Source organism: Platalea leucorodia, assembly GCF_965183815.1.
Source record: "Platalea leucorodia genome assembly, chromosome: Z".
Classification (NCBI taxonomy): domain Eukaryota; kingdom Metazoa; phylum Chordata; class Aves; order Pelecaniformes; family Threskiornithidae; genus Platalea; species Platalea leucorodia.
The window spans coordinates 70,705,864-70,731,032 of record NC_138858.1 but is presented as its reverse complement, the minus strand read 5'-3'; the positions used below and the strand labels follow the sequence as shown (position 1 = coordinate 70,731,032).

Here is a 25,169-nt window from a genome sequence, read left to right as displayed (position 1 = left end):
GCTGGCTAGATGAGGGCTGCCTCACCAAAAGTGAAATACCTTTGCTGTAAGCCTGAGGCACTAAGCCCCGCTGAAATGCAGTCTAGCTTTGCTGGGGTTCAGTACCACGCTTAGGTTAACTGCATTGCTTTTGGACTGGAACTGGCTCAGAAAAAGCTTGTGTCTTCTTCCAAAATGCTCTGTATAACTTTTGCAAATTTTGCTCTTTGCTGCTGAGTTTACACAGTATATCTTTCTTTGAGATCCTTGATGTTCATCCAAGGCCCATCTCTGTTTCGCCCGACTCTCACATTTGAACTGGAAAATTGTTCCCTGTGCATAAGGCAGAAGGGAGCACAGAGGTAACAGTCCTGCTGTGGAAAAAAATAGATGATGTTTCTAAGGCACCTTTCAGATAAGAGGGGGAAGGATCCCTCTACTCACAGAGCTGAAAGAGCAAGATTTTTTTGTTTTATCAGTTGCTAGGCTGAAGAAAGAGGTGAGTATGATCCTTCCCAAACACATGAGAAACTCATGCAGAGAACGATTTCTAAGAGCCAGAAGTGGATATTTTCTCTCCTAGCATTGGTAGAATACAGCCTTCATTTTTATTCAAAACATTGGTATGTACAAGATACAGTACAGATCTGGGATTCATGGGCATTTATTATGTGGCTCCCTGAAAGAATGGCAATCATTGAGGAAAAGTACAAGAAGAAGAAATTTCATAGACCATTTGCAAGAGTGTTGCCATAATACAGCAAAGAACTACTAAAATGTAGTATCCTTTAATTGCACACTGAAGCAATGGGAGCATTAAAATCATGTGAGCATTTTACTTCCAAAAATTTTAAAGGTACCCTTTTTTTTTTTTTCCTCTGTTTGAATCAATTTAGATCTGGTTGCACTGCCTGATTTTGGAGCAGGTGGCATGGAAAACTGGGGACTAATGACTTTCCAAGAATCATCACTGATGTACCTCCCAAGTGATAAACTCACAAGCAGAAAGGCAATGATTGCCATAATTGTGTCACATGAGCTAGGACACCAGGCATGTGGTAAAAAATTCTATACATTTATTTGTCTATGAGGTTGTTTCCTTCCAGTTGATGATGATGCGGTCACTGATTAGTAGAAGAAAAATAGTGACTCGACAGTAGGGGGTGTGAGCACTAGAGGACTGAAAGACTATTTGATCATATGTTCAGCTGATAAATCAATATTAAAAGCATATTCCGTCGTATTACAGACTGCATACTGACTGCACAGGACGCATTGATACAAAACTGTTAATGGGCTACATATTTTCTTTTCTTACGCAGTACCTGAATGCCATACCAGAAAATACTGTAGGGATGACACAGTTCCCTCTATATACAATATACTTAGTACTTTGGTGAGAGAATTAATGGACTTCATAAGTATTATTTTGTAGTGGCAGTACATGTACATATTGCAAAAGGTATTTGTTTTTCTGTAAGAAACAGCCTATGGTACGATAGAACAAAATTAACATGAACACATTTTACACTGTAGCTGGACCTTTGTCCAGTTTTCATAGAGATTTTCAAAATTTTTCTTATTTGGTTTGGAATGATAATGCAGTTTCACTTTTTTTGTTGACTATGTTTAATTTACTGTTGTTTGCCAGAGCAACAAGTGTTTGCACGTAGTCAACAAAATTAACGATGGAGTTTAACTTGGCTAGTACACTTGTATGCTCTTCTGACAAGGTCTGTAACTTTACAGACCTTCAGATGAGCAAAGTGTTTTTATTGCAGGCCAATAAAACAAATGTCAGTTTTTAAGAATTAACAAATAAAATAGAAATCCACAAGTGATCAGTTTTTTGTTAAATGTGAACTGCCAAATATGAGCACATAGCAGCTGTTGTGGAAGTTTTATTGCTTGCCAAGATAGGGCTTTGCTGATTTTGGAAATGGTTATTTCCCCAGTTCTGTTTATCATCCCCCTGACAACTTCCTTTTGTTAAGAACATGGAGAAATGTTTTTTGTAATTGTTTGATAAATGCCCTACTTTTAATCATAGCCTGATCTTTCAGATCTTTAAATTTTATTGGGAAATGTTTAAAATTGAATAGAGTAAAAGAATGACATAAAGCACTGACATCCATACTCATGGTATGAAATTGTAGGTGAAACAACTAAAAAATAATTTCCCTGAACCTCTGACTTTATCCAAGATGCATCTTTTTCTACTGAATTTTCACTATCTGAAGGAATATCCAGCATTTTATTCAATTGACATGTACACATTAAATAAAGTTACTTCAGCATAGGTATGTGTGTTGAACCTACAAAAATGAAAGCAGCAGTCCAAAGAGATGTTGAGACATTTTGTTTTTTTCTATTTAAGTGGTTTGGAAATCTGGTTACAATGAACTGGTGGAATGATCTATGGCTTAATGAGGGACTGTCATCTTACTTTGAGTACCTGGGAGCTACCTTCATTGAACCCAAACTTTCACTGGTAAGTACTAATGCTTACTGAAGTAAGTAAGCTAAAGTAGCTAAGTTCCAGCATGTAGGAAGACAAGGAAGGTGCAGGAGATGGGATTTAATCAAGCCCTGGCATTAGTAACTTAACTTCCCTGGGAAAGACCAGCAGGTCTTGATTCTTCCCTGGAGGGTTTCCATCTGTTGGGGGCCGTCATCAAATGCAGCTCTTCTACAGCTGGCAGAGAGGACAGCTGTGATTCTGCAGCGACAGGGAGTTGGTGTTTTGCCCTAGATCTGTCATTTAACAAACCCAGCTTTCTCTCCTGGGTTCTTTAGCTGATAGTTTGCCTCCCTGCCTGTCCAAGCTCTTTTCCAAGCACCCCATATCTGGGTCCTTTACTGAGCAGTGAGTAAGTAGGGCCATTTTGAGTCTGTTTATCCCACTGGGTCTGTGGATGTCTAGTTGTGGATAAGGCCAATATAATGCTCATAGGTAATCCGGCAGCAGGGTAAAACTTCCCATTCCACCCAAATGGGAATAATCATAAATCCTACAGCATATTAGAAAACTCCATCCATCATTAAACTCTGAGACAGGAGGATAGGTGCTGCTAATCATAGCTGTGAGATGAGATGCACTTGCCTGTGCAATCATAAATGTCTGTGCACAGTGCCCTCGGCTTCTGAAGAAAGGAGAACCCTTTAGTCTGGGCAGGCCCGAGACTGCAGTCAATCCAGTCTGCTTTTTATTTTGCTCAGATGAAATACCATTCATCACTTTCCTTCTCTAATTCACTGAAGTACTTACTTAGTTACATGCTTAATTGGAAACTAATACGGGCATGTCAAATACATTCTCTCAGAAGGATTTTTAGGTCATGGGATATGCTAACCCCCTGCTTTGAACTTCAACAACTCACTTTATTCTCTGTAAAGCAGTGATTTAATATCATTGAAAAGTATAAAGGCCACCAAATTTTAAACTGGAAAAAAGTCTTTTGTGTCCTTTTGAATTTTAATCTTTTCTTTTAGAAGCTTGTCTTTCTAAAAATCAACAATTGCCATTTTATTTATGTTGACAAAGTAAATTTTAATACTGGGCAGTAATTCTATTTGATAAATTACAGTTATGTGATTTGCCTTGGAAATCCAGGGTAAATTACCCAGGTGCAAAAATACAGTGGAGTTTTATGGGCCATACACATTCATAGAATCACAGACTGGCTGAGGTTGGAAGCGACCACTGGACATCATCTGGTTCAATCACTCTGCTCAAGCAGGGCCACCGAAGTCAGTTGCCCAGGACCATGTCCAGATGGCTGTTAAACATCTCCAAGGATGGAGACTCCACAACCTCTTTGGGTAACCTGTGCCAGTGCTCAGTCACCCTCACAGTGAAAAAGTGTTTCCTGATGTTCAGAGGGACTCCCCTGTGTTTCAGTGTGTTCCCATTGCGTTTTGTCCTGGGTACCACTGAAAAGAGCCTGGCTCTGTCCTCTTTGCACCCTCCCTTCAGATATTTATATACATTGGTGAGATCCCACCACTGAGCCTGCTCTTCTGCAGGCTGAACAGCCCCAGCTCTTTCAGTCTTTCCTCATGTGCAAGATGCTCCAGCCCCTTCATCATCTTCCTGGCCCTTCACTGGACTGTCTCCAGTAGCTCTATGTCTTTCCTCTACTGGGGAGCCCAGCACCGGACCCCACACTCCAGGCGTGGCCTCACTAGCGCTGAATAGAGGGGAAGTATCACCTGCCTCAGCCTGATGGCAACACTCCTCCTAACGCAGCCCTAGATACCATTAGCCTTCTTTGCTGTAAGGGCACATTGCTGGCTTATGTTCAGCCTGATGTCCTTCATGTCCTCGGGTCCTTTTTCGCCAAGCTGCTTTCCAGCTGGGTGGCACCCAGCATGTCCTGGTGCCCGGGGTTGTTCCTCCCCGGCTGCAGGACTTTGCACTTCCCCTTGCTGAACCTCATGAGGTTCCTGTCTGTTCACTTCTCCAGCCTGTCCGGGTCCCTCTGGGTGGCAGCACGACCCTGTCTTGTATCAGCCACTCCTCCCAGTTTTGTGTCATCTGCAAACCTGCTGAGTGTACACTCTGTCCCATCATCGAGATCATTAGTGAAGATGTTGAACAGAAGTGGACCTAGTATTTGCCTCTGGGGTACACTACTGGTTACTGGCCTCCGACTAGACTTTGAGCCACTAATCACCACCCAATTACAAATTGAACCCTGAAAATTAAATTTACTGGCTGTTTACACAGAGAAAAATCGGTCGACAAATTTGATACCATTAATTGGAAGCCTGTGTTCTTCCTGAGAAGTGCTCAAAGTGGCCTGCAGTGTTTTAGAAAATGTAGGGTTTTTTCTTTACCTTTGTAACTATGTAATTTTCCATCCAGTCTTAGGAGAGATACTCAGCTGGGGGAATGAATAATCATTTGATAAAAGGAGAACTTCGCTGATTTGCACCAAAGGAGCCATTTTCCCTCCATATTTCTCACTGAGTGACAGCAGAAATGCCACATAATTAAGCCTTGCTACCCTTAGTAGCTTAATCTTTAGGTTACTACTCAGGGTTGCAGCAGGAGAAGCAGAGAATTTAGGAGGAAAATGCTGCCATATTAATGACATACATAAATTAGATACAAGTTTTCAGTGTTTGTTCATTTGCTGTGTAATATAGTTGACTTACTTTTCCCTGAGGATTACACTGTTATTGTCTTTGTCAGGCCCAAGCCCACAGTCTTCTCAGCTGTAAAATTTTCACTGCCCTGATCAGTAATGTTGCATGTCGAAAATGTTAGGATTGGGTGTAAGGTCCCTTTTACTTCATGGGAAAGTTAGAGAGGGGTAAAAAGGATCGTTCCTTGTTTATTGACAGACTATTTCTATTAATACTAATCCCATAATTACATTCTCTCCTGAGAGTAAGTATTTTCTTTTAAGCTCACTCAGATTTGTCTTTTTCTTGCAGGATAAAATCTTTTATGATCATGTTGTACAACCTGTCTTAAGGGAAGACAATGAAATAGGAGTTCGATCACTGTCAGAGAGTGAAGACAAGATCAAAGGATCATTTTCTTTAATGTCTCTGTTTGACAGCATCACATATAACAAGGTTAAAAAATATAAAGTTCTTCCTGTTTCTTGAGTATTCTAAACTAATGGTAGGTTAAACTAAGTAGGTTTGAGAGGAACAGTGGAATATTCTGTTGAATTACAATGCTTTTTGTAGGTAGTTTTGTCATTCAGTATTTGTTTCCGCTGCATGCACAAAATATTGGATGTTGCGAATCTATTTGGCTATGAAAGAAACGGTGAAAACGTTTGTAACCTCTGTGAAATATGAAGTGTAACCTAACTTCTCTGGAATATAGTTTGAAAAAATACTGTAATAATAATTGCTATAATAATTCTTGTTTTCTCATAGCTTTTTTTCTACTCCAGGGGGCCTCTATTACCTGGATGCTTTCTGGTTTCCTGACTGAGAAGTTGTTTATCAGAGCACTCACTGTAAGTCTGAAAAACTAACAAACATCTTCATCTTGATTTGTAAGGTTGAAAATTACAGTTGCACAAATTACTGTTTGTCTTGCTGATGTTTTTCACTGAACCCTCATGAACTCTGATACTTCTCTTTGTTTCTGTACAGTCATATCTGAAAGAATTTTCCTTCTCAAATGCTAACCAAGATGATCTCTGGACCCACATACAGATGGTACTCTTTTTATCTCTAGTATTCTTGCTCTGGTGTTTGGCACAGTCCAAATTTAGAGTATATACTGTTTGTAGAAGACTGCACTGGAATTTGGCTATCCCTAGTGCAGTCTTCCCCTTGCATAAAATTTGCTTTGCTGGCTCTTTTGGCTAATGTCTTCACAAATGTTTATTTGGCTGCTTTACTGCACCTGACATCAGTGGAGCTAAGTACAAGGAGTAGAGAGATGAGATGGGAAATGAGGGCCAGGTGGAGTTTTGGGTTTCATGGAGATCACCTAAGCCTACATGAAATTGCATGGCCTATTCCTCTGGAGCTTAAGGTTTTTTTGCCAGATCAGAGTGTGTGATGCTCTGGGCTTGACAATCCAAGATGCTGATACGTCACAGATCCAGCAAAGTCTATACCCAGGGCAGTAGCTCAGCATTGCACCCTTTGCTGGTTTTGGCAGAAATCTGAATAAGGAAACAAGTGATAATAATAAGTTTATTTTTTAAAATTCCACTTTCCTGTTCCTCTAAAGAAGGCTTCCGTTGTGTTGCAGACTCAGTCTTAGGTTAAGAACAAGAGTGCCACAACTTCAGATATGCAAGGCTGTCACATCTTTTAAGCCAGCAGAGACTGTACCAGTTCACATTATCTTTTTCAATTTGTCTTTACTATTCAGTTTGTTCATTAGGTAGTCACTTAAAAATCTTTGTGTTCTGGCAGCTTTATCTGAGTGAAATTAACAAATTAAGTCTGTCATAGCCATACAGGGGTGTCAGTATGTTAACACTAGAAAGAGAAAGGTTAGCAGTCAGGTTGTAAGAATGAGAAATGTCATCTCAGTGTTTCGTAATTCCTAAAAAGGCTTATGCTGTCTTTGTAATAATGTCAATAATGTCCTTTTCACTTTGTTACATAGATTTTTTGCATGAATCAAAGACCAGCAAACTGCTTCTAAGCAGTTACATTTTCTCTAACATGTTAGAACAACCCCTAGAGTGTTACTGAAGCAATATCAGTAAGTACCTGTTTATCATAAATAATTATAATTCCCATTTCTCTTGCAGGTTGTAGATGCACAGGATGAAGTTCAGTTGCCAGCACCTGTAAAACAAATCATGGATTCCTGGACATGCCAAAATGGGTTTCCAGTTTTAACATTAAATCTAACCACTGGCACAATCAGTCAGGAACAATTTCTTAATAAAAAGAATGAAAACAGTACTGATTCTTACAAGTATGTTTAGCTTGTGTTTTTATTATATGTTTATACCCTATTTTTTGCAGGAAACTCATCAGTTAGGGCATTATGTTTTGACCATCTGATTATGTAAATTTATGTTTTTTCATGTCATGAGCTGTCAAGTAACATCTGTTTGAGACTAGAGTTTGCAGTATTTCTGAAACCCACCTGTTTTGCCAAAAGGTTGCTTTCCTCTGGAGTAGTGACTTTTCTAGCCACATAATGGCTTTGTAAGGACAGACACAGGCCATGAATAGGTTGCAGGGCAGGAGTTTTGCCTGGAAATTTCTTCTTTCCTCATCCCTCAGTTGTATGGACTGGGGACCTGGGTGAACTATGCTGTAGCTTCTTTCCAGTGCATATATTCCCAATCTCTTCTGCTTGGCAAGGGCAAACAGGTTGCATTTCAGTACTTACTTATATAAATGACCCCTTTCTCAGAAAATACTGTGTAGCTGACATGCAGCTCTAAAGTTCCCGTTAGTGAGTGTTGCCAAGTTCCTGGTGCTTTTGCAAGCGGTGATACTTATTTAGATGCCTAAAAACAGTGATAGGAGCTGCCTTTGGTCACCCACTTTGGAAACTCATGGTTAGAGTTTGAAATATCATTAAATTCAGCAGCTGTCATGAGTGTTGGGATGCATGGACAGGGCCCATGGGATGAGTTCTCACTCAGGGAAAAAGTATAAAGGACAGCAAAGCAGTTTTTCCCTGGCTGCTATTGGTGGTCATACAAACAGCCAAAAGAGAAATTTTGACAAGGACCAAAGAGTTTCCTTTGCTTCCAAGTTCCAGGAAGTGCAGTGGATTAGTCCATTCTGCATCTTTGGTTAGCTGGATAAGGAGTTCCAAGTTACAAATGTTAAGTCCTTTACTGTAGTTTCAGCAAGAGGCAATAGCATGGGAATTTAAGCAAATCCAGGGCAAATATTACAGAAATTTTCATTTTCGTGAGCAATTTCAGAGTTTTGTAGCTTTCATCTGTTTTCACCGTGAGGTTTACATTCCCGCAGAAAGGAAATTACAGTTGTCAGAATTACAGTTGTGTTGCTTGCCTGGAGCCTTTTTTGGTAGATACTCATCTGAAAAGGAGCTTTATGTTCTGCAGAAATAGGGTGAAGTGTAATAAGTGAGGAGAATAAAATTATTGCCTGAATAAGGAAAGCCAGAGTACAGAGATACAGTAGTATTCAAATATCTGGCATCAAATAGTTGTCTAGATATGAGTGCCTATTTAAATCCATGCTAAACCTCCCTTATCTTTGCTGAACCTAAGTGCTGATCCAGCAAAAGTACCACGATCTGATGAGGTTTTCTGTATCAGAGAGGAGAGAAGGTAGATAGAGATTCTTGTAAGAAGGAACTCATCCAATCTAGTTTAGCATCAGCTGAGGGGGGACAGTTTAAGCATAAGAACTAATCATATTATCTCTTTTTTTGTTAAGTAACACATGGATTGTTCCTGTTTCTTGGATGAGAAATGGATCATCACAACCCTTAATGTGGCTAGATAAAAGCAGCAGTAAGTAATGTATTTGTTCACACACGCTAAAACGACCTGATAAAATCACACCTAACACTTCTATAAACAGAATCTGAATTGAATAGGGAGATAGTTTTAAAGTCTTATAATAGAAAAATGAGTTTATGGGCATCTGCAAGCAAATAAAAAATGCAGTTCTTTCTTATCGCAGTGCTTTCCAATAAACAGCTATATTTTTTGAGAAAGAAGAAATGTAATCATTAGAATGGGGTAATTATTTTTCTTTGGCAAGTCACCTCTGAACTCCATCACCTTTTGAATCAGTTACAAGATGATGCAGAGACCGATGTATTTGTGGAATGCTTAAGACCAAAACTACAATATGTTTTGTGCATATCCCAGCTCTCCATCCTCTGTTTGCAGTGGTTAAAAGCCGCTTTCCCTCTTTCTGAGGCAACAAGATAGCTTGAGTGATCATTTCACCGCATATGGACACGTAAATAAGCAAACAGTGGATGTTTATTCCTCTGAATGCTTTAGATTTAAAGTTAAATAAACCAGTGATTGCTAAGCTGAAAAATTAGAAAATCTGCAGAAAAGAATTGTTAGGCAGCGCTTGCTTGGAAGGCCTAGTGTAATGTGCTAATTTTTATTACTGAAGTGATAACAGTTCCATTTCCTCACCCATCATGTGACTTGAGAGCTACAGAAATTATGAAAAAGACCCATCATGTTGCATCTGCCTGAAGGGACTACAATAAAGTAGAAATTCAGGATTAAAACACATTCCACTTGTATTTGAAAGCCATGTATTGAACTTAGCAGATACTATTCAGTCAAGGAACATGCATTCACTTTTAAGATTTAAAAAAAAAAAAATAATTCCTTTTTGATGCATAAATAAACCAAATGGTTTCTTACAAAGGTAGAAATGTTAAGGGTAATTTTAAATTCAGTTACCATTTTGTTCCTGTGAGGTTGAAATGGCTTTTGGTGGAGAACTGTTAATGTAGTCATTCAGAGGTATTCATGAGAATGGTTTTGGTAAATGAAAAGGAGGAATTTGGTACAAAGCATAGTTTTAACTTGAATTTTGGAATAGTTGATGCAGTGGCATCATGATGATACATAATGAGGAAACATCTCAAAAGCAATTTTGTGTATGTGTATTTTTGCTGCAAATAGCTTTGCAGGAGCTAATTTATCTTAATTATGAACAGGTTAAATTAAACTCCAAGCTACAAGCTGGGCTGCTACCAGTAGCCAGGCGTGTTCATTCAGCACTGTGCTGTACAGCGTTAAAAGCCTGTCCTGTTGGTTTAGGGCTCCTCAGGCAACGTCTACTTACTTATCCTCTGCCCATACAATTGTGTTGGTCACTGTCCCTGAGTGATAAATGTCTGTGCAGCAAAAAAAGACACACTAGGAAAAGAGTGCTGTTATGGTAGAACATGTTTCACTCAGCCTGGGGAGTGGAGGAGCATAGTTTTGATGTTTTAGCTGGATCTAAAAGTGCACTTAATGATGAGCAGAGCATTGAACCAATATGCCATTATAGGGGAAGTACTGCTAGTGCCATATTCTAGGCACCCATGCTGTTTTTAAATGGTTAAGCCACTACCAGTAAGGTGCGCGGTACCTGAAGGGTCAGTTACTTGTTGAAGTTCTGCTACTCTGTGCAGAGCAGAGATCATAAATGCACCGAGGTTTTGGGGGATTCTCTTTGAGTCCAACGTTAAACTTGTGTCTCAGCTCTCAGAGGAGCACTGACTCCAGTATTTATAAATGCAAGAGAACATAGCAGTGCACAGAAAATAAAATATATTTTAATGTCACTTTACAGAAGTGTTTCCTGAAATACAAGTATCGGAGTCAGAATATGACTGGATCCTGCTAAATGTAAATTTAAGTGGATACTACAGAGTGAACTATGATAAATTAAACTTAAAAAGATTAGCACGTGTGCTTGAAAGTGATCCAAAGGTAAGGTCATATGTGTTTTCTCAAGCTTATAAACAGATTCTTTCCATGTATTTCTTCTTGCAGTTTTTACTAGTAATGACACTGATGAAAACCTGGAATAATGAGAAACTCACTTATCATGTAAGAAGAAGGGATCCACTGCTGCACCACTAAAGTTACTGGCAGTCTTCCATCGTGGAAGAGGAACAGGCCCAAATAGTTTCACATAAGCATGAAAAATAACTTAACATGAGATGGCATGCTGTCTTCAAAGTTGTCTTAACAGCTTGTGGTTCTTCCAATCTCTTAAATTTGACTCAAAGAGTTATTGGTATGGAGGTGTGACTGAGCTTTATCTGCTGTTAGGTAACCATGGAGAAGGAAAGCTGGGAGAAAGCTTTTTATTTCCACATTTCCTCAAAGCACAATATTTCTGCCGGTGAAATGTGAAAAAAAAAAAAATCATCTGACTTGGGTTTTTTGGTTGGTTTTGTTTTTCTTTGTGGTGGAGATTTTTCTTAGAAGAAAAGTTCCAATCAGTTCTACTTGGGCTCTTTCAGTCCTTTATAGACAGTATAAGTCAGAGTAGATTTCATCCCGCCTCTGACTTGCCACAGCTTGGGCTGAAGATGAAAGCAGTACAGACCAGCCTATACATGTGGCTGTATATGGGGTTGCATAGTATTTAATGTTGCCTAGCCCTAGAGTGAGCCAGAAGCTCTAGTAGTAATGTCAGCTCATTGGGTTTGGTAACAATGGTGAGAAAGTTTAAGCTTTCAGCATAACAGTAATCAGTGCAGATGACTTCTCCAGAAGGCCTGGACACAAGGCTGATCAGAGCACGTGGTGTGGTTAAACCTTTCTACGGCACGCTGGCCTCCTTTCTTTTAGGCTTTTTTCTTTCACAGCAAATCTAAGTCAGCAGGAACTTAGATGTGTGCTGGCTTAGGGCTATTTTTTGGCACCGGTTCGTGGGAAGGTTTGCTTGAGCAGCAGCTGAGCCGAAGGGGTATGGAAGCAGGGAAGAGACGAGGAGGGACCACCAGTCCTCGTGAGAGCACGAGCTGTAGGCAGGGGTTCACCCACGGCTCTGCCTTGGTCATTTAATTCATGATAGTGTCAGACAGTCTGCTCTGGACTAATCTGAGTATGTATTCTGAACTGAAGCCTCAAAAGGGAAAAAGGTACCAAAATGATGTAACTAAGATATTTTCAGGAAATGTAGAGTTTCCATATTTTAATTTTCATTACAGCATGCAGGTAAGATGGGTCTTGAAATTCCATGCTTAATGTACTGTAGCTGTATATTTATATATATAAATACATTATGTAGCTGTATATTTATATATTTATATATACAAACGTTACTAAAAGCACATACATAATTTCAGCTTAAAATGCAGGATCCACTCTATGATATTTTGTAGAAGATTTTGGCTTAGAAAAAGTGTTAAGGGCTTGTCTTATCCTTTTTAAAAATAATAAAGCTTTTTTAAACTCTTACTGACATGTTTAGATCTATTAACGCCACATGAATGCTTTCTGCAGGCTATTCCTGCTGTCAGCAGGTTCCAGCTGATAGATGATGTTTTTGCATTGACACAGTAAGTATGTTTCGAATATGTCATAGAAAATGATTGAACTACATGATTGCATTCAACATTGCTACTTCTGCTTTGTTCCTTCCTACCCATATGTGCCTCATAAGAGCAACAGCTGTTTTGACAAAAGGGTGGGGCAGTTAAGTATTTAATCCGTTCTTCTGTCAGCGCTGAGTGATTTCTTTCAAAATTTCTTTTAACTTTTGTTCCCGCTCTTAGGAAATGTTTTAAATAACGGGACTCTCATGAGTTTTTTAGGGACTAACCTGTATTTGTTGTAACAAAATAAAGATTCTGAATGAACATTCTGCATTTTCCTTAATTTATTCTGGGCTATCTTAGCTATGCTGTCCTGCATCACTCTTAATACCTCTTTCATTTCCCTTGCTGATGGATGACTCGGTTGTTCATGTCTGTGGTGCTAGAGAGGTCAGCAGTACTGCAGGGAGCTGAAGAAGCAATAAATATGTCTGTGCCTCAAACGGACCAGAGACGTGAAAAGCATCAGACACCTATGATGTGGGAGCTCAGGGAGGAGGTGGCCAAAGCACGCTGCCCCTCCTGCCTCCCCAAGCCTGTGGAGGTAGCTCCGAGAGGAGGAGGTAAAAATTCCCATTCCTCCTCTCATACAAATGTCCCTTCTCATCAGAGAGCTCAAACCTAGTATGTAATAAGGAATGTAACTGTGAAGTATACAACTGTGCTCCTATGTAAGTACACTAGAAATATTTCTCTTCTGGAGGAGAGGGGCTTGAACTGGACTTTTATTGGGAAAGAATGAATTCCTTGCTAATTCCACACTGAGGCACAGACAAGCCATGGTGAAGTTGTTAATTCCAAGAATAGTGTGCATGTGAATTAAATTATTTGATTTTTACAACAATGTAGATTCCACAAGAGAACGTGTAATGAAAATATCTTGTTTAGCAATAAAAATACAAATGTATTATAACTCAAAACAGTGCTTTTTTCTTTCATTTTGTTCTAGTGGAACTGACACATGCTGTAAATGTGCCTATACTGTATCCTGCAGATGCAAGAAGAATACAGTCTGTTTACTGCCATGCTTACTGCCATGATTGTCTTATTGCTTTGATCATGGCACTGTGCTCTGTCATAAATGTTTCGAGAGTTCAGCTCTTACAGGCACCATTGGTTTATATTTATTTTATTTTTCCAACATCTTTTCTAGGTCACTCTCCATGCAGTATCCTGATGCTTTATTGTCAGTTTCATAAAGAAACAGAAATTCGTGGCAGGTAATTAATGTGAATAGATATGCTCAGTATGAGGTTTTTTTATCTTCAAATAGGTTTGGATACATTCAGATTGAAACAGCACTTGAACTAACAAAGTACCTTGCCAGAGAAGATGAACTCTTCATATGGAATGTGGTATTGTTAAACCTAGTACCTGAGAATTTGGAAGGTACTCTGAAGAATTATGAAGTATATCCACTTTTAAAGGTATCACCTTTTTTGTTAGTTAGCAAAGATACTAGACCATTTAAATAAATCAGACTAAAATGAATGTAATGATGACTATGATGGGTCATAGTTCTCGTCATTCCCTTTGCATGATTTTATCAACTTCTTTTTTTAAATAGGAGGAGGTACTTATTTGCATGTATTAGTCAGTGATAAATATCATTGAATCATGAGCAATTCTTATTGTAAAGCAGAAATCCATTCACATTCTTTATATTAAGCTTGATCCTAGGTTTTTGTAAAACTGAGGATCCAGAAAATACAGCTATCGGTCAGCAGTAAATAGTAGTAAGTAATGAGTAACACTGCTATGTAGAAAGGGGGTATAGAATGTATGTGCTCTGTGGTTTGTACTGCCTTCCAGTTTGTCTTCATGGAAAGAAGGAAGGAATTGGGTCTGGATACTAAATGAGAAGATTCTCTCCCGTATTTCAGCTACCTGAGATAATATTGTCTTATTTATTTCCTTGACTTCTATTTGAAGAAGATTTCACTTTTGTTTAAAGTGCAATCCCACAACAGTAGTTCTCTTAAGTTCTAAAAGTAAAGGTATGTTTAAAATATGTGAGAAGAACTTATTTTTCTGTCTTTTTCTCTGAAAATGAACATTTGTTTTCTTTTATAATGAGTTCAAAGGTCCTAGTGACGTGAAAGGGTAACTTCTCAGTTTGAATGGATGTACAGGTGTATTGAATTTTGGATCCAATTTATATACATTATTTTAATGTGCTGTGTTGTCAAGAAATTAATAGTGGTAAATTCTTAGGGTAAATCTGGGTGAGTAAAGAAAAATACATTAAAATAAAAACTTGCATCTAAATGAAAGTAATTTTTCTTTCCCTTCTTTTAAAAGAAATACCTTTTAAAGAGAATGTTGCCAATATACCATTATTATGCAGGTTTTATTCGTCAAAATGTTGATGCTTTGGAAGATGACTATTTTGCTCAGTAAGTATTCTGCTTTAATTTGAATGTAACTAACTGAATTGTTATTTTTACTGTCCTATAAGTGTTTGTTTTTTATGATGACACCTCCAATGAAACTGCAGTAACAGGACAGTTTGGGATATTTTCAGTCTATTTAGTGAGCATAAAAGATGATAGTTTAATGATCTGAGTGGTAGCTTTTGTTTATGGGAGGACAGGCTCAACAGGCTGCTGCTAGTTGTGGGAAAAACTGAGAGCAGTGAACTTTAGATGTGATTTATGCATCAATCTCTAGAACTTTAAAATAGTTCATTTTGCAAGGCTACTGAAGCCGCAGTCTTGCATGTCAGAATGATTTGGACTACATGCAACTAGTCTCTTAAAACTACCAAGAGCGATATAAAACAAATGAAAAACTAGGAAAAATTATAGTACATTGGCAGCCTCACTAATGTCGATGAATATTGATGCCAGGAATGCATTATTGGTAGTTCAATTTTTAAATTTTTATTAAACCTCAACTGTTTCCAGTAGAGGTTCTCCTGTGTTAACAGCATCATGTGCTGAAACTGTGCTGGTCAAGCACAGTTCAAGTACTCCAAATGTGGAATACGTATCTTTTATTCTTGCTATTTTGGCTTATCTTCAAGAGTGTATCTGGAAAAACTTTTTGCAACAGCGTGCTGGATGGGCCTCCAAGACTGTTTGAAGCTGTCATCTGAACTGTATGCTAAGTGGATGGACAACCCTGAGTACAAGTAAGAATGATAATGTTCTCTTAGAGGTGTGCATGCGTAAGTGAGGTGGAAAGTTAAAGGGCTCTTACATGGGGGAGGCAGAATGAGAAATGCTCCTGTACACTGCTCTTCTTTCTCAACAGAATGACAGAATTTAAGCCTAACTGTGCCTCCCCAACCCCCTCCTCTTCCCCAAATCCCAATTTTATGACGATTTCATAATTATTGCTTTTTGCATAGACTTTGCAGGCTGGAGGATGCAGATTTTTGCCATGAAGATCAAAATCTGTTTAGCCACATAACAGCTGAACCTCAGATTAGGGCTGATATCTGATACTGTCCAGTCCCTTTGCTGCAGTACAGCCTTAGGGTTATCATGTATACCAACTCAGTTTCTAAGCTTCTCTTAGCAATATTGAGTGAAACAATGTCTGTACAATACAGGCATCTGCCCACAGTGAGCCTGTCAAATCGCCTTGCGTGTTCTGTATTCACGTAAAGAGGTGCTGGGAACAGCTGTCAGTTCTTATGCTGATAGTGGAACCTAGTGGTCAGGTTTCTGGTCTGTGAGGATGGAGTCTCGGCTCCACCAGGATCAGATTTTCTGTATTCAAGTATTGCACTGTTAAAGAAAATTTACAATGTATTGAAATTCTTATTCTCTTTTCCTCCCTCTTTCTTTCGATGTTTTTCTATGCAATAGTCAAATAGTATTGGCACTGGTGAGTGAATATTTAAAGTTTATTATTATTTTTATTTGTTGTAGTTGTAGTAAATATTTTGTTGCTACTTTTATCTCTGTTGATACATGTAGTTGGCTAAGTAAACTGAACTTGTATTTTTATGTTTGTGGGTTTTTTTAAATAGCTTTGTAGTGATCATCTTCATAAAAACCAACTTGTGCTTTGCAATTAAAATAAAAAGTTTAAATAGCCTAAATACATTCTGTTATGTTCCAGAGAGAATATTCTTAGCATCTCACTAAAAGCAATAAAGCTATGCTGAATTCTCAGGCTATTTTCAAAATAGTCACCTATCGTCCCCTATTAATGATATTTGAATTTTTTTTTTTCCTGGTGAAATACTACATACCTTATCTGAGTTGAAGAGCTGAAAAGTCTGTGGAATATATTTGCTGATCTGGTTTTGAATTAGATGGAGAAGATTCATTTTGCTGTCCTTTCTGGCACTGAGATAAGTTCAAAGGGACTTTACAGCCTCACACTTCACATGGCTGTAAGTGTGGAAAAAATGCAACTACTAATTTTATTAAATGAAAAAAATGATCATGTTTTAAGGAAAAAAAACATAGGAGGTAGGACACTTCTTAGGTTTCAAATGAACAGTTCCTATTCAGTTAAAAAGGAGGCTTTTCATATGGTGGACAGAAAAGGAAAAGGGCACAATAAACTCTTGACTCATATTTCACAGACAGATCCCTTTAGATGCTCTTATGTTCTCCATTCTGAGAGCAAAATTCATGACAGCGCACTACAGCTGTTCTGCCACAGGTGGAACCCAGTAGGATTCTCACATCTGTGGAAGGGAGTAATGCTTTTCCCTTTCAGATAAGGTGTTCAACTTTCAGCTGAACATTTCCAAACAGTTCCTGGCAGAACTTAACTGGACTTGGTACGGTGCATTTTCATCTGTTCCAGGAGATAACAAGCCATGAGCCGTGATTCCCAGCCAGTTTCTCAGTTTTACTCTTTTTTTCTTATAGGAGTGAAGTGGAGCTAGCTAAACTAACGTATTCTCTGTGGTGCTGTTACTGGCTTGTCTTCTTTTGAAAGAAGGAAATGAGTCTAGAGGGAGGGACAATATTGCCGTACATTTTAGTTATTTACTAAAGGTAACCATATACTGCTGTTGCCCTCAAAAGTTAAGAAATCACTATGTCACTTCTGCATTGGCTCCAGGAAAACGAGATTAAATAATCCACCCTTCTTCCCAGCAGCCTTTTGCATCTTCCCCAAGATCCAGAAACAGGAGAATCCTGGCAGGCCAGTAATATCAAACCACATAACCACTCCCAGAAATAATATCAGGATTAATAAGTCCCACCCCTCATGTAATATAATCTCAAGCTCCAAAGTCCCTCTGGACCACAGTGGACTTTCTCTGTGAACTATACAACATAAGCCACTTCAGGGACACCATCGATGTCACCAGCCAGTGGACCATTGTCCCATAGTAAGCTGCCCGTACAGCCTGCCTTGAATGCTGAACATCAGAGCTGCAGCCAAATGATACACAGAGCGTGTCTGTTTGCTCTTCACCCACAAGAACTTTACACTCAATAACCAACATTTTCTTGAAACTATTGGAACAGCTGCAGTAGCAAAATAAACAGCTGTATTTTAGCCAAAGCAGTTTTACCCTGTTATCACCCTACCATGGCCTTTTTCTGCAACATTATGAAATGACTATTAAACAAATTACTAGACCCTATAGCTCAAATAAGATCTGTCATAAAAGGATTCCTCACAGGACTATTTACGTTGACATAACTACTCAATCTCAGTAAGCATCATTCTCGGTGGCAAATCCCTTATGTTCCAGCACATATCCAGGTAAAAATGAATCCAAGCTATTTTTTGCAGTAAATATAAAACATGCCCACACTTTCTGTTATTATGCCAGTGAAATCCCCCACCCACAGCCGGACTATCAAAATCCCTGCATCTTGTATTTTCACTTCTTAACAAGTGATATCTGTCATGCAAAACACCTGACTCTGTCCCTCATTTCCACTAGTCCGTCTGAGTTTCCAGAGTTTATAACTTGTCTCTACCTTTTGCTTTGCAGATTGCTGTCATACAGCCTTCCTTCTGACTAATATTGTAGTCCTTCTGACTAATATCGGTATGGTCTACCGAAACTTTCTACTGAAACTCATAGGAATTTTTCTCAAATGATACGTAAATTTGAATTAGCTTCTTCCAGTTTTGGGCCTGAAGAATGGCTTTTGTGACCTGAAAGATGTCTGTTTTTCCAAGTCTATCTTCTAATCTAATGGAAGATAGTTTTTACACCTCTACTTACAATCTTGGTCTTACGTAGCACTAAGCAGATTAAGGGTATGGCGTTGGGAAGTTAAACGTTTCATTTGTAACAATGGTACCCATTCTCCTACAGAGAATAATTCCAAAATACCATTAATTGAAACTGTTTTCAGATAGCCTGCATAGTAGTATACATTGCTATGACTGGAAAGTGTTGACAATGTCTTAGTGTCAGGGACACATCATTGCCGCATGAGAAATTTTCTGTTCAGCCTTTGCACATAGGGTATTACACTGATAACGTTTGCATTTAGTTTCTTTTAAGAAATTCATCACTATGTTGAGGACTCTCCCCTGGGGTGGGAGTAATAGGAGGCTGCCTGTTGCATGGAGAAATGTCCCTTCTGTTTCCATTTGTGCTGCACGTGGCTCTTCCTACTGGCTGCATTCACTGAAGAAACTTTGAAAAGGCTTGTCTGGGATGATGCTTATATGCAGCCATACACTCTTTAATGGTGTGATCCTAGGCTGCGATGTGAAGGAGTGGCATTGACACTGTATGTACACAAAATAGCTTGGTCCAACTGTTCTAAAAAAGATTTTTGGTTTGCCTTTAAACTGCATGCTTTTAAAATGTTTAAATCATAAATAAAGCAATCAAATTTCCTAGCTTTATTTAGATTGCTATTTTATATTTCCTGTCTCGTGCATTTTTAAACTGTAAATAAACATTTGATTTCAGTTATGCATTAACTGCTGGTTTTGACTTTGCAACAATACAGTACCTTTTAATCATATTTTGCTTTGCAGAATTCCCTTTTTAATTAGAAGAACGGTCTGCTGCTATGGTATTGCAGTGGGAAGTGATAAAGAATGGAATTTTGCATGGGAGATGTATAACCATACCAGCTCCACAAAGGAAGATAAAGACATCCTGCTCTCTGCCATGAGCTGTGCCAAGGAGTCATGGTTACTTTACAGGTGACCTTGATCAAAGCATATCTTTGTGTATATGGAAGTAAATCATAAGAACACAAATACCGTACTGTGCAAACCTGATGAAGCATGTGTCTTATAGACCCCGGAAAAATCTCATGAGTTTTCTTAAAGTATGATAAACAGGGCAAACACAAATGATCCTTCTGCTGGTATAACATCCCAGATGCTGGTAACCACTGAGAAAAGGATTTCCCGAGCTGGTAACTAGTGTGTCATGCATAACACTGGGCCTGTCTTCTGTCAATGTATCTAGTGACCTTTTTGAACTGAAATTATACCTTCAGGCTTTATAGCAGACTATGACAACACATCCCATAATATAACTGCATGTTGTCTGAAAACATGCTTCCTTTTGGTTTGTTTTAAACCTATTTTGTGTTGGTTTTTTACTTGGAACCCGTTAGCTGCCCTTACTCTCTGCACCATAAGAAACAGTAATTATCATAATTTGATTTGACATTTTTCCCTGCCATTTATGATTTTGTATAATTTTCCCATACTCCTTCTCCCCTGCTTGTTTTGTTCCAAACTAAAGTGTCATAGTCTATTTAGCCTCTGTGTGGAAGCCAAATCACCCAGGTTAAGGGCAGAAATGAAAACAGACTTACTAGCAAGCTGTTTACCATTTGAAGTGCAGACTGATGCTGAAAAGTAATTATTTTGTTAAATTTCCAGCTTCATAGAATCACTGAATATCCTGAATTGGAAGGCATCCACAAAGATCATCGAGTCTAACTCCATGTGGGGCAACCTAAAAGTAAAGCCATATATCTAAGAGTGTTGTCCAAATGCTTCCTGGACACATTTTGGAATACTGTATTTATTATCTTTCACTGGCATCCGTATAAAATCTTTTCACTTTATGAGTAAAAATATATTGAAGCTGAATTCTCCAATCTGTCATGTCCACATTACCTAAAGGATTCATCAAAGGACAGAAATTTGCCAGCGATGGCCTAAAGAATGATCATTCAAGAACTGGCATAAACTCAATGGGTCTAAATCTCTTAAAGCAGCAGAGATATTTCTCCTGCCAGCCACCTGTTCTTGTGATGGCAGTCATTTGAGAAGACAGAACAAACATGCCTGAGAAGAAGGCAAGATGGGTTGTGAAGAGATGTCCAATCAGCTATGCTGATTTTCCACCTAACCTATGGTCCTTTATTGACTTTGTCATTGGCACAGGCTAGCACTGGTCCCTGACAGTCTCGGGGAGTTGTGATGACCTCCTTCCTCCCTGTGCCTTAGTAGTTGATGAGCCAATCTATTTTTCTAAATGCCACCCTGAAAGTCTTTTGGGGTGAGGAACATTAAGCTGGGCTTCTCCTGGCTCACAGTGTATTTTGTCCATTCTGTTAAGCATGGTGGTGGCATGCAGATGGGAGAAACCCAGCTCATCTGCTCTAGCCATAAAGCAGCTGCCTGCAAGACCCTATGAGAAGATAACTCTTTAACAGTGCTCCTTGAAAGTAGGAGCATTGAGGTAACAAAGAGAATAGTTATTTACTTTTTCAAGATATTCAGGCACTCGCTGCCACTGACATCACTGGCAGGTAGTTCCTTAAATACTTCTGAATTCATGCCTTAGCCCGTATGAATCCATCCAAGACCCCTTGTTATTGGGTCTTGTTATAGGGGACCCTGTAAACGGGTTGCATTTGCATAACAGAGCGTCTCGCCGCTGGCTCACTCTAGGCTCCATCTGTGTCACAGCAAAGCGAGTCTCCAGAAACCAAGAAGCACTTTGCCCTTCCACAGGGCTGTCTGGTAGGAGTGGTTGTTTTTCTGTAACACAGGTAAGAAAAGCACATATATCCACTTGATGTGCTACACCCTCATTTTACTGAGAAGGGGAAAGTCAGTGTGCAAGAATGGGATTTCACCAACATATGGACAAAACCCAAGCTGAATACACAGCTCGGAGTGACAACAACTTTTGTATAACCTTCCACATTCTGGTATTTGTTGAGACAGGAATTTTCCTGAACTGGATGACATTTCCAGATCATCACTGTTAAACAGCAAGTGATAGGTACAATTATTACCTTCTTTTCCAACAGATACTTGCAATATGGACTCAGTGATACATTATTTTCTTCCAATTGTACTTCAATCATCATCTTGTATGTCGTGACTAAGGATATTGGGCACCGTATAGCCTGGGAATTTGTTACGGAAAATTGGCCACTTTTGAGTGCAAGGTATGGTAAGCAACCAGCTTTGGGTTCCCTTTATTTCTCCTTGGCTCTTTGGCTTCTTTCTCCAACTTTATGTTTGAGCTGTAAAATCCAGGTGCAGATTTTCCTTCCAGAAATGGCTTTTTTGTAATGACTGATGCAATTCCTTAACTATGCAGAGCAGGGTTTTCAGAGGATTCAACTTGCATCAGGGCTTAATGTCAAAGAAGACCTCATGTCAGACACAGAACACTTTAAAAACTAATCTGTTCATGACTCTTTTGATGCTTTTAAGTGTTAAAGTTCCTGGAAAATATGACTCTAGAAGTGGGTTTATTCACTAGTATTTCACAAGCGTGAGTGTAAAATGCTGGAATAAGAGTGTGACCTCTTTTCCAAAGAGAGTATGGAGAGATGGGGCATTGGAGCACACAGGTTTACAAGTGCTGCAAGGACCACCTACAGTATTATTCCCTGACTTAAGTCCTCACCCATCTCTAGCCTACCTGCACTGATGCAGGTAAACTGCAGGTGAGCTTGGGCTACCTGTCTTAAGCAAAGCAAGTATTTTCATGACTGTTCAAAGAATTCCTCTCTCCTTGGCAATGGTGAAAAGCAGCAGGGCTGTGACAGAGTACATTCCTGCTGCCTTTGGTGACAGAGGAGTCTATTGGGAACCATTAGTGGCAGCATAACCAAGACCAGCCACCTGGGAGCATTCAGTGTGTATCTGTATTGCTAATGCTAGAAAAGGCAAGTTGTGGCAGGTTTGTGTCACACCAACTTGTTCCCTTACAGAGCTTTTCTGTGTTCCATACTGATGCAAAATTTGCTGGGAAACTGACCCCTGATTTTCAAACTAAAAGAATAGTGTGGGTGTTAATTTATATGCTATCCTCAAGATACCAACAGAAACACCGAGTCATTACAATCATTATTAATTAGCCTTTCTAGCTCAGTTTGGCTGCATAGGCTCACAAAGATTATCCATTTTAAGCAAAGATTATCCATTTTAAGCAAAGAATTCATGTTACCAAAGTAGAAATACCAGATCTTACTGGGAAATGAAAATGAATGGTAATAGTGTGCTTCATTCTGCTCAAATGTCTACACTGAATGTTAATGATATTTCTTTAAAAAAAAGAGTACACAATTGCAAACTTCAGCTTAGTTGCTATTTCCAACATGGTAAATAATAACTAAATAGTGGGAGTATTTTCAAATGAGATGAAATTTAGTGTATTTGCTAACATGCTGTTTGAAGGACCTTTATCTCAATTTTACAGGTATGGGAAGGAATTATTACATGATGTATTAAAACTCATGGGAAGATTTGTCAATACAGATGTACAGATCCAAGAGGTAAATCAGAGAAGCAGTTAGTTTTAACTTTATTGCCAGTTTTTAAATACAGGTTTTAAAATCTCTTGTTTTTTAAAGAAACCATAGAATGTAGTGTATAATGTTGCTATGTTGAGACATCGAGAAAAATACTTCCTCATCTGCGAAATAAACACGTGCACCCATAGCTCTGTGGTCCGTGTGTGCAGTTGGTTTTTAAGCATGGCATGAAAGTGAGCTTTTGTGCAGGGGTGGATGTTGTCCTGCTCTCTGTGGTTGTAGCGTAAGAGGTTGCCTGCCCGTGTGCCGAACAGGTGGCCTGCACGTGTGATACAGTTCTTTCCTTTTGATTGTGTGGCGGCCCAGATGAGGCCATGAACAATACTTTCTAATTGGGCTGCTGTACATCTGGAAAAAGGGATTGGGTTTTGGGAAACCTGCTGAAGGGTGGAAATCCATGGGAGGTGGCTGTAGAGTGTCTTAATTTATTCCCCACAATAATCCACGTTAGTCGCTGGGACAAATTAATAACCATCACTGCTTGTTTCATTCTCTTTTCTTGTTCTTTCATCTCCAGTCCAGGTCTCCCTAGATTCTCTCCCAAAATATTATTTTCTTTTCTCAACAGCTCAGCTTTTGTGCTGTCTGCATGCGATCCACAACTCTGCCAGCCCTGCACTGCTAGTATCTGTCATTACAGGAAAAATTTTGCATCCCTTTTTTGCTGTTCATTGATGCATGCATACAGCAAGGAACAGAGAAGGGATGCTTAATTAGGAGAGCAATTCAGAGAGCTCCTAAAATCAAAGAAATCTCTCTTGAACATTCATGAACAATAAGTTTTTCATTGTTTGTTCTTTAGGGACAAGTTAACTCCTTGGGTTGGCAAAAGCAATAGCCCAGTGCCAGCCTTTAAATTAACCTCCAGGTTTGGAACTGAGTCCCAATAAATGAGACAGCCCCAAAGCTGTCTCATTTTCCTCTTTAAAATCTGTCTGTAGAGATCACCTTTGCTATGATGTCTACAGGAAACATACCAAAAGCTGGGCTGCTGGCGTGTTAGGTTGCTGGTTGTCATGCTGACATCTATCTCATTTCTCTTCTTGTTCATTTCCCACTCCCCCCATATATTTCTTTGCTATTCTTCAGTCCTCTCTTGTCTTCTGCTCATTAGACTGATAGGAAAGACTTCTTGTTCTCTGATTGTAGAACAGGCAGCACAGGAGGATTCTGCTACCCAGCTAGTCCTAGACACTGTGTGGTACCACCAGTACTAGTGAAGCTGGCTGCATTTAAAAGGATTTTCAGAGGGATGACAAAAGGGCACATTCCTGATGTGCAAGAAGCTTTCCCACCTTAGTGTTAATCAGTAAGCTTGCCCCATCCCCTCCTTAGTCCCTGCCATCTCCCCCTTTTCTATGCACTTCTGTCTAAAGCATCTCTCAGGTATACAGTGGCTTGCTGCAAGTGAGGTTATGTATGTGAACTAAGTTAATGTGTTTATTTCTTCAGTTGCAGGTGTTTTATAATACTACACTGGAAGAGAATGAGAGAGTGGCTACTACTCTACTGCTGGAGTTTACAAAATTGGAAAATATGGAAAGGAGAGAACTGCTAACCCAAGTTGCCAACTGGTTACAGAAAAATGTAGATGATTGACTTGGAAAACAATTTACAGTATATTTTAGAGTGCGATTCACTAGCATTTTGGTATTCATTTTAAGATGTAATTAAAGACAAAGCACATTTTTATGAGTCCTGTGGTTGTCTTCCCAACTGGAAAGTCAGGCTAAAATAATTCACAAAGAAAAGAAAGATTCAGCAAGAGAAATAAGAGATATAATTTCATACTAGATCTAAATTAATTTCCTACAGGATGAGTTGTTAGTAAGGATGCGTTGCTAATAATAATCTAACATATAGATACAGTCCTAAATCCTTTGTTTTTTCTGAATATCAGAATGAAAGGTGTGGTAAAAGTTTGTGGCAAAAACACATGAGGAAGCTGGAAAAGTTTTATATTCTGTTTCGCTTATGATTTGTACTGTGACCTT

At 39.0% G+C, this 25,169-nt stretch overlaps 1 protein-coding gene across 1 annotated transcript in view; it reads left to right on the top strand.

Annotated features, from left to right (window-relative positions):
* The window catches only part of LVRN (laeverin), a gene marked incomplete at its 5' end in the record, with an annotated part of 37,355 nt that extends 12,494 nt beyond the window's left edge, over positions 1-24,861 (top strand). Inside the window, 16 exons of the mRNA XM_082335872.1 lie at positions 876-1,030; positions 2,357-2,470; positions 5,422-5,565; positions 5,895-5,960; positions 6,100-6,165; positions 7,221-7,390; positions 8,842-8,918; positions 10,723-10,862; positions 12,390-12,445; positions 13,755-13,908; positions 14,783-14,877; positions 15,507-15,614; positions 19,409-19,579; positions 21,658-21,798; positions 23,061-23,136; positions 24,628-24,861. Coding sequence (XP_082191998.1) covers positions 876-1,030; positions 2,357-2,470; positions 5,422-5,565; positions 5,895-5,960; positions 6,100-6,165; positions 7,221-7,390; positions 8,842-8,918; positions 10,723-10,862; positions 12,390-12,445; positions 13,755-13,908; positions 14,783-14,877; positions 15,507-15,614; positions 19,409-19,579; positions 21,658-21,798; positions 23,061-23,136; positions 24,628-24,774 — 1,880 coding nt within the window. The 3' untranslated portion in view covers positions 24,775-24,861. The remainder of the gene's footprint in view (positions 1-875; positions 1,031-2,356; positions 2,471-5,421; positions 5,566-5,894; positions 5,961-6,099; positions 6,166-7,220; positions 7,391-8,841; positions 8,919-10,722; positions 10,863-12,389; positions 12,446-13,754; positions 13,909-14,782; positions 14,878-15,506; positions 15,615-19,408; positions 19,580-21,657; positions 21,799-23,060; positions 23,137-24,627) is intronic.
* Between the last annotated feature and the right edge of the window lie 308 nt (positions 24,862-25,169).